The sequence below is a fragment of the Girardinichthys multiradiatus genome, chromosome 8, assembly GCF_021462225.1.
Source record: "Girardinichthys multiradiatus isolate DD_20200921_A chromosome 8, DD_fGirMul_XY1, whole genome shotgun sequence".
Classification (NCBI taxonomy): domain Eukaryota; kingdom Metazoa; phylum Chordata; class Actinopteri; order Cyprinodontiformes; family Goodeidae; genus Girardinichthys; species Girardinichthys multiradiatus.
Window position 1 is genome coordinate 9877573 of NC_061801.1, and position 14010 is coordinate 9891582.

At 43.2% G+C, this 14010-nt stretch overlaps 2 protein-coding genes across 3 annotated transcripts; one reads left to right on the forward strand and one right to left on the reverse strand.

The window, feature by feature from the left end:
- Positions 1–49: 49 nt before the first annotated feature.
- On the forward strand, positions 50–6498 carry ppwd1 (peptidylprolyl isomerase domain and WD repeat containing 1). The gene is made up of 12 exons (XM_047372181.1): positions 50–282; positions 388–609; positions 727–829; positions 1915–2018; positions 2107–2227; positions 3529–3976; positions 4051–4241; positions 4720–4909; positions 4987–5168; positions 5249–5330; positions 5410–5592; positions 6277–6498. The coding sequence occupies exons 1-12, from the start codon at positions 189–191 to the stop codon at positions 6418–6420; spliced, it is 2064 nt and encodes a 687-aa protein (XP_047228137.1). The 5' UTR covers positions 50–188; the 3' UTR covers positions 6421–6498.
- trim23 (tripartite motif containing 23) lies at positions 6495–13939 on the reverse strand. Of its 2 annotated transcripts, XM_047372182.1 has the most exons (11): positions 13785–13939; positions 13037–13199; positions 11201–11322; positions 10838–11116; positions 9791–9973; positions 9484–9699; positions 9254–9388; positions 9029–9158; positions 8824–8934; positions 8122–8246; positions 6495–8035 (listed from the first exon to the last, which is right to left on the reverse strand). In XM_047372182.1, exons 1-11 carry the CDS (start codon positions 13881–13883, stop codon positions 7856–7858), a joined length of 1743 nt encoding a protein of 580 aa, XP_047228138.1. In that variant the 5' UTR covers positions 13884–13939; the 3' UTR covers positions 6495–7855. The 2 variants fall into 2 exon arrangements, with proteins under 2 accessions (XP_047228138.1, XP_047228139.1); XM_047372183.1 differs by lacking the exons at positions 11201–11322; positions 13037–13199; positions 13785–13939 and having other exon boundaries at positions 10838–10921; positions 10993–11100.
- Positions 13940–14010: the final 71 nt, after the last annotated feature.

Here is a 14010-nt window from a genome sequence, read left to right on the forward strand (position 1 = left end):
TTATTTCCGAGTACCCGGACAGTTTTCAAGAATTATATTGAATGCGTTTCTAATTTTATGACCTTTAGCTACAATAAAATTTGTCAAGATTTTTTAGAATTAATATTAATGCACTTGAATGTTTATAAAACTAAACGGACGCTAATCATTGAAACAATTAAAGCAAACTAATTCACCGACACCCCTCAATGGGTCCAGCATTGGTTCGAGCCGAGTGCTCTGTGATAACTGGCACGCAGAAACAGCAAAGTGCGTTTTTGGTTCTGCAAGCCACAAATTATGGTAGAAAGGTTTTGTCCCATATATATTCTAATTTAAGTGTATGATTTAGTCCATATTAGGAAAAACAAACAAAAAGCATACATTAACTCTCATGCGTTGTTTGAGGTTATGAAACAGACTTCAAACTCGAGCCGAACGGAAGTATCGGAACTAGAGAAGGACCAGACGGAAGCTTCACGGCAATGGCGGCTATCGAAAACAGTGTGGAGTTGAAGCGAAAAGCTGATGATGGCCAGGAGAAGGAGAGTGGTGCGGATGGAGATGGAGAAGACGCAGACTGGGTTGGACCCATGCCAAGCGAAGCCACGAAGTCGAAGAAAAGAAAAGGTGGTGTTTTCAGGACCGAACTAGTAATATTATAGCATGTCCAGATTCTGCTCATGTTCGCTAATAAACAGCGTTATTCTTTTGTTTTTTGTACGTTTTGGTTGTTGTTTTTTTCAGTACTCGAATTTGAGCGTGTCTACCTGGACAATCTCCCATCAGCTGCCATGTATGAGCGGAGCTACATGCACAGAGACGTCATCACACACCTGGTCTGTTCGAAGTAAGTAACAAGCTGCACCTGAAGTGGGCCCATCGCTGTGAACTATTATTCCAGCTTCCGGTTGGACCCCAAACATGTCTAATGATCGCGTGTTTTGTTCACTTCTGCTTCAAAAAAATAAATAAAAAAATACAAACGTTGTTTTACATCAGCGTGGTTCAAGTATTTTAAGTCTTGAACAAAGGTAGCACAGATGTAAGAGTTGCCTTTTTGTTGTTTTTGGTCCAGAGTGGTTTTGGACCTGGTAATTTCTCATGCATGGAATTTTTGCCTCTTTCTTTATAATGTATTACTTCCTGTGTAGTAAGAATAAACCTGAATATTTTCTAGTCGTTTCTAATCCTTAACTGGGACTAGCCAAGCCTGCAGTGGTATAGATGTTGTCCTTGGTTCTTTGCGATATTAGTATTGTGGATAGTGTTAATGTGACGATATAATCACAATTCTTTGTGCAGTCCTAGGCTGCTACTCCTGAGAAGATTCACTACTGTTCTGTGTTTTCTCCATTTGTAGATAATGACTCTCACTGTGGTTCACTGAAGTTATAAGCCTTAGAAATGGCTTTGTAACCCTTTCCACCTTGATAGATGACTTTGGTTTCTCATCTGTTTTTGAATTTCTTTAGATCCGGGCATGGTGTGTTGCTTTTTGAGATATTTGAGCATATTTCATGTATTGTCAGATAGGTTCAAAATAAGCACTGTTTTTAAGTTTTACACGCTAGTAAAGCTGACCTAAGTTTTCCAAAATGTGTGGTTAATCGAACAGATTTATGTTTAATAAAAAGGGGAGAATTACTTTCTCACATAGGGCCAGCTTGGTTTGGATAACTTTCTTCCCTTAAGAAATAAAGTCATCATTTGAAAGCAGCTTTTTGTACTTAATCAGGTTATCTTTGTGTAACTGTAACAGAGAGAGAGAAGGGACACAAGCGACATGTAAAACAAAGCCATAAACTATGTAAAAATAAGCATAATGGTCTTATTTATTTGGTGGATGGTTATTTAATACATTTAAAAAGTCAACATCCTTCATCCAGACATGTGCTTTTAAGTAAATGTGTTCTAAAAATGCGCCTTTCCCAGGACCGACTTTGTCATCACCGCCAGCCAGGACGGCCATGTGAAATTCTGGAAGAAGAAGGAGGATGAGGGAATCGAGTTTGTGAAACACTTTCGAAGTCATCTGGGTATGAACTGAATTGATGGCAACATCTACACAGGAACTTTTTGGCTTTCATATGATGACTCTGAAGCGTGTTGTTGCGGTTTGTGCAGCTGTGATTGAGAGCATTGCAGTGAGTGCTGAAGGAGCTCTTCTCTGCTCAGTTGGGGATGATCAGGCCATGAAGGTTTTTGATGTGGTCAATTTTGACATGATCAACATGCTGAAGATGGGGTGAGAACGATTTCCAACATGTGAAGGATTTTCTGTACCTATTTTGTACCTGTTTAAAGAGTTGGAGTGAAACTTTGCCTTTTCTCATGTTACAACCACAAGCTAAAATGTATTTTAGATAATAGGTGGATGGAAAATCTGAAAAGTGTGGGATGCATTTGTATTTAGCCCTCCTGAACCAATACTTCGGAGAACCACATTTGGCTACAGTTACAGCTGCAGCTCCTTTGGGGTATATCTCAACCTTCTAGAGACTGAAATCTTAGCAAAATGGCTCAAGTTCAGTAGGACTGCATGGAGAGCATCTGTGAGCAATTAATTTCAAGTCTTGCCACAGATTCTAAAAAAACATTTAGCTTTAGGCACACATGAATGTCCATTCATCTCTCCCATCCCTATAAGGTTAGGATCTTTGTATAAGGTGTATAATTTGTAAAGTTTCTGCCTTGGTCTCAAGTCTTTTGCAGCCATGGACAGGTTTTCTTCCAACCTTGCAATGTATTTAGCTCCATCCATCTTCCCATTAATGTTAAACCAGCTACTCTATGCCTGCAGTATGATGCGGCCACTATGGTTTCTTGTTAGAAATGGTCTTTTCAGGGGTATGTGCGATGTTAGTCTGCTGCATGTTTTTGAACGTAGACCAAAAAGATACATGTTTGTCTCATCCGGCCACAGCACCATCATTCACATATTTGCTTAGTCCCCTACATGGCTTGTGGTAAACTAAAACCTGGACTTCTTCTGGCTTTTTTTCTTGCAACTCTTTGTTAAAGGTAAGATTAATCGAGGATCTCTGCAGCTCCCCTAGAGTAACCATGTGGCATGGTTACTCTGGGGGAGCTGCAGAGCAACTAGAGTAACCATGTGGCCTTTGGCTGCTTCTCTGATTGATGCTCTGCTCTGAAACCCATGTCCTCGTAGGTTCTGGCCTTCATGATGCTGTTTGTTTACTAATGATCTCTAACAAACATCTAAGGCCTTTATAAAAGTGTTTACATTGAGATTAAATGACACAAAGCAGGAGCCTGTTTATACATTAGGTGGATTATGATGACAGTTGGCTGCATTGGATATTTTAGGGGTATCAAAGTGAAGGGGACTTAATAAAAATGTATGCCACACATTTCAGATTTCTATTTGTAAAGAAAACAAGTAATTTCTTTTGCTATTTTGTGGTAATTTGTTTTACTTTAAGTCCCATTAAAAACATTCGTGTTCGTAGCACAATGTTTGCAAAGTTCAAGGGATATGAATACTTTTGCCAAACACCATCATACAGTGTTTCTTGGTGCCTGCAGGTTTCATCCAGGCCAGTGTGAGTGGATCTACAATCCCGGGGATGCCATTTGCACCGTGGCTTGCTCAGAAAAACCCACAGGAAAGATATTTGTGTATGACGGCAGGGGGAGCAACCAGCCTCTCCACCTCTTCGACAAGTTACACTCCTCTCCTCTCACCCAAATCCGCCTAAATGCCAAATTTAGAGTTATCGTGTCGGCCGACAAAGCAGGAATGCTGGAGTACTGGACTGGCCTCCCGAATGAATTCAAATTCCCCAAGCATGTGGACTGGGAATACAAAACAGACACAGACTTGTATGAATTTGCAAAGCAGAAAACGTATCCCATCAGCCTGGCCTTCTCCCCTGATGGGAAGAAAATGGCCACCATAGCGTCCGACAGGAAAGTGAGGATCTTCCGTTTCCTGACGGGGAAACTGATGAGAGTGTTCGACGAGTCGTTGACGGTGAGTTTTTATACGTTCTGTTTAGATTCTGTCTTTACTGATGCTGTGTCCTTACATTGCTTCTTGTGTGGTAGATGTTCACGGAGCTGCAGCAGATGAGGCAGCAGCTGCCCGACATGGAGTTCGGGAGGCGGATGGCCGTGGAGCGAGAGCTGGAGAAGGTGGACGCCGTCCGCCTGACAAATATCATCTTTGATGAGACGGGCCACTTCGTCTTGTATGGGACCATGCTGGGCATCAAAGTCATAAACGTGGAAACTAACAGGTGAGTTGGAAGAGAAACAGCGTTTATATTTGAGCAAGAAGACGCTTCAATCAAAAGGCTTTAGCTTTGAAAAGGACAGAAACCTGTACTTATCTTGGCTCCAAAGAAGCAACAGTTGGTTTCAGTGGAAAGAACTGTACAAACCTCTGAGGTAAAAGCTCTAGTGCTTTTTTTCCCCCCACAGAAACGTTTAGATCATATTTTTGTTGCGTAAATGATTGAAACAGGTAAGTAATCAAGTATTCCTGTCTTATCACTGGTCACCTTTCAAAGGCACGCAAATATTTCCAATTACGTTTTTTTTTTATACATGGGTGTTTTACTCTTTTGTTATGGACAGTACAAATAAAAACTTTAGTTCAAGTTTCTGTTGAGGCCACTTTTCTTCTAATCATGTATTAAGAAGAGCATGATGGTTGCACTATATCTCCTAAAATCAGGGCTACAACTCACCGATTTGTTGTCTGGTCTCCGCCAGATGTGTGCGGATCCTCGGGAAGCAGGAGAACATCCGTGTGGTCCAGCTCTGCCTGTTCCAGGGGGTTGCAAAGGCCATGGAGGTGGCCCCCACAATAGAGATGAAGGCCTCCGACAACCCCGCCTTACAGAACGTTGAGCCCGACCCGACCGTCTTCTGCACCGCCTTCAAGAAGAACCGCTTCTACATGGTGAGATAGCAGGATGCTCATTTCGAGGTGCAGCTTCTTTCCTTGCCTTTTCCTCTCATCGTGCTTTTTGCTGTTAGTTCACAAAAAGAGAACCAGAGGACACAAAGAGCGCAGACTCGGACAGAGACATCTTTAACGAGAAGCCTTCCAAGGAGGAGGTGATGGCTGCCACTCAGGCCGAGGGTCCGAAGAGGGTGTCCGACAGCGCCATCATCCACACCACCATGGGAGACATCCATCTGAAGCTTTTCCCTGTGGAGTAGGTTTAAACGCACATGTTCTGTCCAGATCTTCTACATTACAGAATCTTGAAAGCATCTCTGCTTTTTGTGTCTGTAGGTGTCCCAAAACTGTGGAGAACTTCTGCGTTCACAGCAGGAACGGTTACTACAACAGTCACATTTTCCACAGAGTTATTAAGGTATATTTCTCGGTCACCACAGTAAAGTAGTCAACAGTTGTGATAATGTGTCTAAGTCTGAGCGTCTCTTTTTGTACAGAGCTTTATGATCCAGACGGGAGACCCCACCGGCACAGGCATGGGGGGAGAGAGCATCTGGGGAGGCGAGTTTGAGGATGAGTTCCACTCCACGCTGAGGCACGATCGCCCGTACACGCTCAGTATGGCCAATGGAGGCGCCGGCACCAACGGCTCCCAGTTTTTCATCACTGTGGTTCCCACGGTAGGTGACATTCATAGCGGACTCACCAAGCTGCAGCCTCTTACCAGCTCCTGTCAGATAATGTGCTGGAAATTATAACACATAACCCCCTTGATTGATTGATTTATTTTAAAACGGCTTTCAGCTGGTTTACTTCATGTCTGAGATGTGTCCGTGCTCCAACACAGCAGAATTAATAGGGTAATTACCTCCTCACTAGATCATCAGGTGGTTAATCCAGATACAGAGTGAAGTTTAGACTGAGGCCAGGCCTTTCAAAAAAAAAAAAATCCAGGCAAATTAAAATCAAACTAAAAACGTTTTTTCACTTCTAGTGAATAAATCAACAAACATCCAGTGACTTTCAATCAAAATCAGACTTGATTGAATCAATCTATTAAACGTGGCTAAAAAAGCTAGAGAAAAAGTGACCCATATCCTGTTTTTGTTACTAAGAAAATGTAGCCAAGAACTATACAATAATGACCCAGAAGTTGGTAAAGGATTTGCAGCTTTCAGTCGGGCGCTAAATGAAAAAGCTATTTTTAGGACTACCGTATGCTTGAATGTCATCTTACTCAGTAAAAAAAAGGAATCAGTGCTCACCAACCCCTCTGCTGCTCGTCATGTAAAACCAGCTGTGTAACAGAAAGCGTTGATGACCAACTTCAACCGTATCGCTTCCTGTCGTTTTTTTTCCCGCAGCCTTGGCTTGATAACAAACACACAGTGTTTGGAAGGTGCATCAAAGGGATGGAGGTGGTCCAGAGGATCTCCAATTCTAAAGTTAATCCCAAGACCGACAAACCGTATGAGGACATCAGCATAATCAACATCACCATAAAGTGATTGGCTCTTGTCACTTTCTGTACAGCGATGATCATTTTTTTACTGACTTAATAAAGAAAACTTTGGATCAGAACTATTTTCACCGACTGAGTTCTGGTTTATTGTGTGACTATGGAAGAAGCGGAAACCTTAGGCATACAAATGATGTCAAATAGAGACATTTTTACAGCATCACATTATTTATAATTTACAAAAGCAGTCATCAAGTCCACTTGTAACAGATTTCACTGCGTACTGTGCTTCAGTGTTTCAGTTCTCACAAACTACATGAAAAGGCTTTAAACACGTGCATATTGTGACTTTTCTTTCTTTTTTTTATACATAAGATACAAATATTAAACATTACATAGCAATGAATAACGATCCAACTCAAACAATGGTTGCTCATTAAGAAGAAATGTCGGTGTTAGAGGTTAAATGTCTGATATTCACTATGCCTTACTGCCCGAGGCAGATTAAAAGGTGCACTATCTTTTAAGCGCTTCCAGATAAATCAACAAGGGTAAGAAGATCTTTTCACGTGTTTTTCTTTTCTTTCAAACAGCAAGGTCAACGGACAATGTAACAGCAGGTGGTTGATTTGCTGCCACACGATGCAGCAGATAAGTCACAAATCCTGCATGCAAGACACTGATCTCGCATTTCATCCTCCAGTCGCAGAAACATCCGCCGCTCCCATCTATAAATAAATTCAGTAAACAGTCACTCTAACAGAAGGCAATCCATTCAACCCCAAAAACAAGCAGTGCGACCCTTCAAGTCCTGCTGGAGTATCAAACAGGTTCACGCACTTTAAAGAACAGCGAGCTTGGATGAGTTACAGAGAGCTGACTGCAGAACAGCAGGTAATGATTACGTCAGGCGATGAGGCAAAATGAACACCAGTTAGAAGCCACTCGACTCACTGAAGCGATAACGGATTACTAGCTTCATTTGCAAGATGTGCTGGATTACAATACAAGGTCACTGTAGTCATTTACCTGAACTATCTAAAGGTTAGTGGATTCAGAAATATGCAGAACCAAAGCTATAATCACAAGAACCGCTCTAATTGAAAATGAATAAGCAGAATGCAGTCTAGACTGTCGCAGCACATGGAGCATTTCAGAGTAAATAGATTCAAGCCAGCTAGGTACTGATGCCACACCAAAAGGAGTAATCTCTAAAAGCTGGGCAAGTATAACATAATTCTGGAGTTCGATTATATAAATGACCACAAATGGAGGTCCATTTAGACATTTAGAAGGTGTAATAGCATAAAGAGAGATGTCCATGATCTAAACAAAGCTTTCTTGCTTTATTCACAAAGAAGGAAAGATAAATGGGGTCAAGGCTTTCAGCCGCATCCTGGAAGTTTTTATAGAGCTGATGAGTCAGGCTCAGGGGTTGGGATACGTCAGTAGGTGTGGGATGACGAGGTAGGGGGTGATGATGTCTAGGCTACATCCAGGACCCCGGCAGCCACCAGCTGTCTTGAGAGCCAGTCCAGCCCCTCGTGGAGGCCCATCCCACTGCGGGCGTCGCAGCCCTGAATGTGCCAGCTCCTCCCGCAGCACAACTTGTGCAGGCTGAGCAGCTCCGTCATCTCCTCCACGGACAAGGCCCCGGGAACGTCCTGCGAGGCAAACGGCATGCAAAATAAAGGCTCGGGGGAGGGGCATGCGCTGCAGAAAAATCACTTGAAGGATACTTCATCACTACCTGCTTGTTTGCAAAGATGAGCAACAAGGCGTCCCGCAGCTCCTTTTCTGTCAGTAGTTTGGCGAGCTCGCTGTGCGCCTCCATGAGCCGGTCTCTGTGGCAGCTGTCGATCACGTACACTACCGCTGTGGAGAAAAGAGGAGAGGTGAGTGACATGAGCCTGGAACGCTGGAAGAAACATGCAAAGCACTTGCAGCTCTAACTGCCTACAACTGCTTTTAAAGTATTGACCTGGGGGAGGAGGAGGGGGGGGGGATTTTGAGATTTCATTTGTTGAAAATACAATACTTTAGTACTGCACTGCTTTGTGTTGATCTATCACATAAAACCCTATAAACTACAGTTTGTGGTTGTACTGACATGGGGTATACCCCATGTACCCCATGGGGTATGAATAGTTTAACAAGGAACTTGTTCTGCAACCACTCATAGTTGTACCTGCTCTCTTGTATAGACCTATTGATTTTTTTATGCGACAAAACCTATAAAAGATTAAAAAATGTAACTGATTTCTACCTACCTATTCATTTAGGTGCAGCGACATGCAAGTAGCTACATTAGCAGGTCAGAGTGAGCACAAAATCTCTATGGGTCATTTGAGTCATTGTATTCTTATCCGACAGCATTTTGTTCCATTTTAAAAGCAAATATCAATCACAAGTCAACTGCTAAAATGTTCAAAGCACAAGTCACTGAACATACCTTGAGTGTTCAGATAATAGTGTTTCCAGAGAGGCCTCAGTTTATGCTTTCCACCCACATCCCAGATAGTAAATTTCAAGTTTTTATATTCCACTGTTTCCACATTAAAACCTGGGAGAAAAACAAGGAGAAATGTTCCTGATTGAGGTGTGCATTTAGAAGACTGTACTGACAACTGGTGTGGTGCACCTTAAGAAGCCGTTACCGATGGTTGGTATGGGTTGCATGAACTCATCCTGCTTCAGCTTAAAAAGGATGGTCGTTTTTCCCGCTCCATCGAGCCCGAGAGTCACGACTCGGATCTCCATCTTTGGACCGATGTGGACTCTGTTGTCCTGAAAGCACAACACATTTGTCAGCTCTCTGGTGTTTCTCCGTGTCAGTCGGTTGCAGAACCAGGGGAACGAATGTGGGCGAGGTCAGTGGGTACCTTAGTGAAGGTGACTGGGATGCCAGCATCCAGCTGAACGTGATCTGCCAGTTCAGTGAACTGGTGCTGCTGCTTCTGAAGAGTCTCCAACAAACAGTTGATCTCCTGCTTTGCCAGCACAACTCTGCAGTCATCCTACTCCAGAAAGGCACAGACAGTACAATAACTCCAGATTCAAAGTGTCTTCTAATGCATCTGATCTTTCGTTTATTGTATAAAAAGCTCCGGACCTGTTGAAGCGTTTTCTCACAGTGCAAGCAGGCTGTGGAGACCTGAGACAGCAAGATAGTCATGTCCTCCTGCTGCTGCCGTAGCCAGATGAGTCTCTCCCTGACGTGAGCGTCCACCACGCTCAGGGCCATCTCCTCCTGTCGACACAGGGTCTCATGGAGGTCGGCGAAGTAGGCGCGGACACAGGAGCGCGCGCTCTCTGCTGTGCCAGGGACCTGTTGGACACAGTGAATCGCCGCTAAAAAGAATTCAATAAAAAAGCACCATAACTCAGGTGAAAGGCAGAAACCTTCTGGCTTATCTTACATGTTCCGTGTGTGCCATGCCAACTCCGTCCTCTACTATGTGCTCTCCCCCCTCGATCTGCTGCACGATGCCCACAAGCTTCCTCGAGTACTCGGACACTTCGTCCGTGAACGTACGGATGCAGTGGGCCATGTCCAGGATGGACGCACGGATCTGATTGGCTTCAGTTTCAAGGAGAGCGTGCTTCACAGAAAGTTTAACAGTGTATGACTCATTCGGCTTACATATTTTTATTGTAGCAGAACTGTTCCCTGCAAAAGTATTCACACCCCTTGAACCCTCCCACAATTTGTTACATGAAGAGCGTCTGAACATTCATTTTGAGGTCTTGCGATAGATTCTCGACTGGATTTAGGTCTGGACTTTAAATGAGCCATTCAAATAAATGTGCTTTGGTTGAAATTATTTCATTTTAGCTAAATGAGCTTCTATCCAACAGGCCGATTATCTTATTGTCTTGCAAAATGTTTATTCATGAAACTTGTAATAGATCGGCCAAGGAATACTGCATTCCAAGCAGTGTTTTGGCAGTTTTGCCCATACTAAGATTGCGATGACAATGTATTATACTGCAGCCCCAATCTAAACCATTCCTGTGTAGCTCTAGCGGTACGGTGGGGGATGGTTTTCTGTTGGAAGGGGAACCTCTGCTTCAGTCTAAGTTTTGCAGTTTCTAACCTCCCTTGGGCCTTACCAGCTTTACTTTTCTTCCAAAAAAAAAGAAGCATCCCCATAGCATGACGCTGCCACCATCGTGCTTTACAGTGGGGGTGGGGTGTTCAGGGTTTTTTCCTGGTTTCATCTAACATTCTTCCACAAGTTGCAGTGTCCCCTACATGACTTGTGACAAACTAAAGGCTGGACTTCCCCATGGAAAATGGTTGCACTGGACTTTACTTAGGGGGTGTCAGAGTAAAGACGCTAAATATAAACACATGTTAGTATATGACTTGAAACCTTGATGTTTGTGTTTGTAACCTGACAAAATGTGAAAACGTTCAGGGCGTATGAATCCTTTCGCAAGCCTCTGTATACCTTTTCACCTACCTTATGACCTTGGTGCTTGCCGTATTCCTTACACACACAGCACATGAGAGGCCCAGACTGGCAGGCCTCCTCCAGGCAGACAAACTCGATGGCGTGAACTTGGTGCTGCGGGCAGAGCATCTTCTCGTGGGGTTTATCGGCCAGCGGCACTCGACGGTGTTTGGCCAGCGTGCGGGTGGAGTGGGTGAGCTGGGAGCACTCGGCGCACAGGTGCGTGGCGCATACCGTGCAATACATGGACGCCGTGTGGCTCTCATCCTCATCGCACCGAATGATAGACTGGGAGGAAGAAAAGAATAAAGTTTTTTATGAAAGCAGCTGTGGAGACGGACTTTTCGGAGCCTCTGAATATGACTGCCTTACTTCTCCCATGCCTTTCAGAGCATCCTCTGCCATCCCAGACTGGTTGCTTGCTCCGTTCTGCAGTCGCTCCAAGAGTTCGAGCAGAGCAAAGTTCTTCTTTAGACCCCAAACCCCAGAGTCCCCTACACAGATATAAAGAAAGAACAAAACATTTTACAGCTAATTGGCAGACTTTGAGATCTCAACTGTATTACAAAAAAGTGCATGCAACTAATTATGGTAGAATTTGGAGGAGTAAACGTCTTCTTTTTCAGGTTTTCTGCTAGCAAAAACAACCATTTCTACATCAACATAGAGGATGTGATCACAAGACTGCTTCAAGACCAATTGCATAGAAAAAAAAACTTTCTTAAGATCCCAGTTGGAGAAGTTGGGCCACATTTTAAAAAATATTCTTGTTTCTCATCTATGAGCATCACTTGTGTGCAACAACTGGGAAGCTGAGCTCCGAAAGGTCCAACACCGAGTTGTAAAAGCCGGTTCCTGCCAAGCGGGTTTCATCTGAGAGTGTCACAAGAAAATAACGTATGAGGTGCTTCCAGAGAGAAATAACTGTTGCATAGTAGGATTATTTTACAAATAGCCACTCAAAATGTAGCCTGAATCATGCCTGTACAACCTAATGCTTGACTAAAACTTGTTTTACCTTTTAGAAGTAAGGGACCATTTAATTACCAAGATCAGAACTAAAAAGATTGTAACGGCTTCAGTGAACCATTAACAGCCTGCTGTAATAAAACCTTTTCAAACGTCATGTTACCACACCTTTACTGCCTAACCATGATTTGTACTGCACTTTTTTGGGTCAGTTCCTGGCAATTAAAAAAAAAGACAACTTTTCAATCCATACAGTTAGCAGTTTCAGTACTTCGCAAAATGTTTTGTAGTCCTTCAGCTTCAAAACATGTTGGCAAATATGTTTGCCAAAGCACTTTATTGATTTTATAACGTTTTTTTTTTTGTGACAGACTATCAAAAAGTGCTCATCACGTCGTTTTCTTCCCATCAACTCTGATCAGAATCCCTGTCTATGCTCCCCAAAGCATTATGCTGCCACCACCATGTATCACTGTAGAGATGTTTCGGTCAAGATGATGCCAAAGTGTTAGTTTACACCATAACCAGTCTTCCTTATGTAGGTCAAAAGTTAAACTTCCTCACTGTCTCATTTGTTTAGAGCACATTCTTCCATAAGCAACCCCTACATGGCTTGTGACAAACTTTAAAACAGTCTTGCTTATGGCTTTCTTTCAACCGTCGCTTTTATTCTTGCTCATCCTCCAGATTTGTAGCATGGGTGACTGATAGTATTCTTGTGAGTTTCTTCCACCTGATATGTGAATTTCTGTAGCTCCTCCAGAGTAGCCATGGCTCTCTTATTGATTAATTATCTCCTTGCCTGACCTGTCAGTTTAGGTGGACAGTCATATTTTGGTAGGTTTGCAAGTGTACCATTCTCGTTCCATTGTAAGATGATGGATGAACATCTCAGTGAGATGTCCAAAGCTTGGGATATTGTTTTATAACATAACCATGCGTTAACTTTCCCCCCCGACCTGTCTGCTGTGGCCCTTGGTCTTCATGATGCGGTTTGTTCACTAATGTTCTCCAAGATAACCTCATATTCTTTCATAGATCTTTTGTTGTTCAATCAGATATAATCCAATGAAAACATACTGAGGTTCGTGGTTGTTACATGACAAGATCTGGAAAAGTTCAAGGAGTATGATTATGCTTGCAAAGCACTGTCGTAAATTAAATTCTTAACCTTCAATCCTGCTATTTTACTTCACTGAAAAGTCTGCATCAGTACTCCGTAGTAGACCCTTCACTCACCCAGTTCTGTGACCTGTCTGTCGAAGGGGCATCGGACTGCTCTGCCATGAAGGGGCAACCGGGTGAGACAATCATGGCACACTGTGTGACCGCAGAGTAGAAGGCGAGGGACCTTGTCTCCCTGGAGGGAGAAGACATCCTCACACACACCACACTCCAACACCTGCAAGGGACAAAACAAAATGAACTGCCTTTTTTTTTTTGCCAATGATCTTCCAAGGTGTCTTCTAAAGCTTTGACATCTGCAAAAGGAGATGATAGGATGCTTTCCAAGAACATAGGGAATAATGATCACAATGTTTAGCTTTAATCCTCGACCTTTTTCTAATTGTTAAATTTAAGCAAATGCAAAGCAACACGCAGCTTTTCCACCCACGACGTGTGAACTTCTGATTGCTGAGCTTTACTTTCAAACAGCTGCAGTGATCCTTAACTAGTGGAAACGCCGACTAACGATGGCAGACAGAGCTCTGTTAGCATGCTGCAGCTTTCCAGCATTAAGAACTGTCCAACTTATAATTTACATGTAACTTTGAGAATAACTATAAAGAACCCCTGCTACGATAAAAAAAACAAATAGATGCATACGCAATTCCTATTAAAGCTAGATTCTCCTTTAGCATCCGTTACCAACAACGCCAACGCAGCAACCCTAGCTCCTCTTAAGAAGCATTGAATGCGATTATCACTAAAACTAGCGCACAGCGACCGGAGTCTGGCTGTTTATGTTCAGTAACATTATTCCAACCTTGACGGTGCTTCCATTAGCTCCCCTCCCATGTCTGAGACAGGGCTCCATCGTCGCTACAGCGCCCTGCTTGTTTATCCCTGCTGCAGCCGCGGCCATTCTCAGACGACAGCGGAGATGACAATCCCCCAAGCACTTCCGCTTTCGTTTGCTAGCCAGAGCTATCGTGTGTAAAGTTTATAAGTGGGCTTGAAATTCTTCACATTTTTTCACGTTACAGCCAAAA

Bases quoted from the DNA above. Each gene is read 5' to 3' on its own strand.
- trim23 (XM_047372182.1), bottom strand. From the start codon at position 13,883: ATGGCCGCGGCTGCAGCAGGGATAAACAAGCAGGGCGCTGTAGCGACG. The intron at 9,389-9,483 runs GTCCGGAGCTTT...TTTCTGGAGTAG, and splicing joins GTGAGAAAACGCTTCAACAG to GATGACTGCAGAGTTGTGCT. The intron at 8,036-8,121 runs GTAGTGATGAAG...TTTGCCTCGCAG, and splicing joins TCATCTTTGCAAACAAGCAG to GACGTTCCCGGGGCCTTGTC.
- ppwd1 (XM_047372181.1), top strand. From the start codon at position 189: ATGGGTCCAGCATTGGTTCGAGCCGAGTGCTCTGTGATAACTGGCACG. The intron at 2,019-2,106 runs GTATGAACTGAA...CGGTTTGTGCAG, and splicing joins ACACTTTCGAAGTCATCTGG to CTGTGATTGAGAGCATTGCA. The intron at 3,977-4,050 runs GTGAGTTTTTAT...CTTGTGTGGTAG, and splicing joins TGTTCGACGAGTCGTTGACG to ATGTTCACGGAGCTGCAGCA.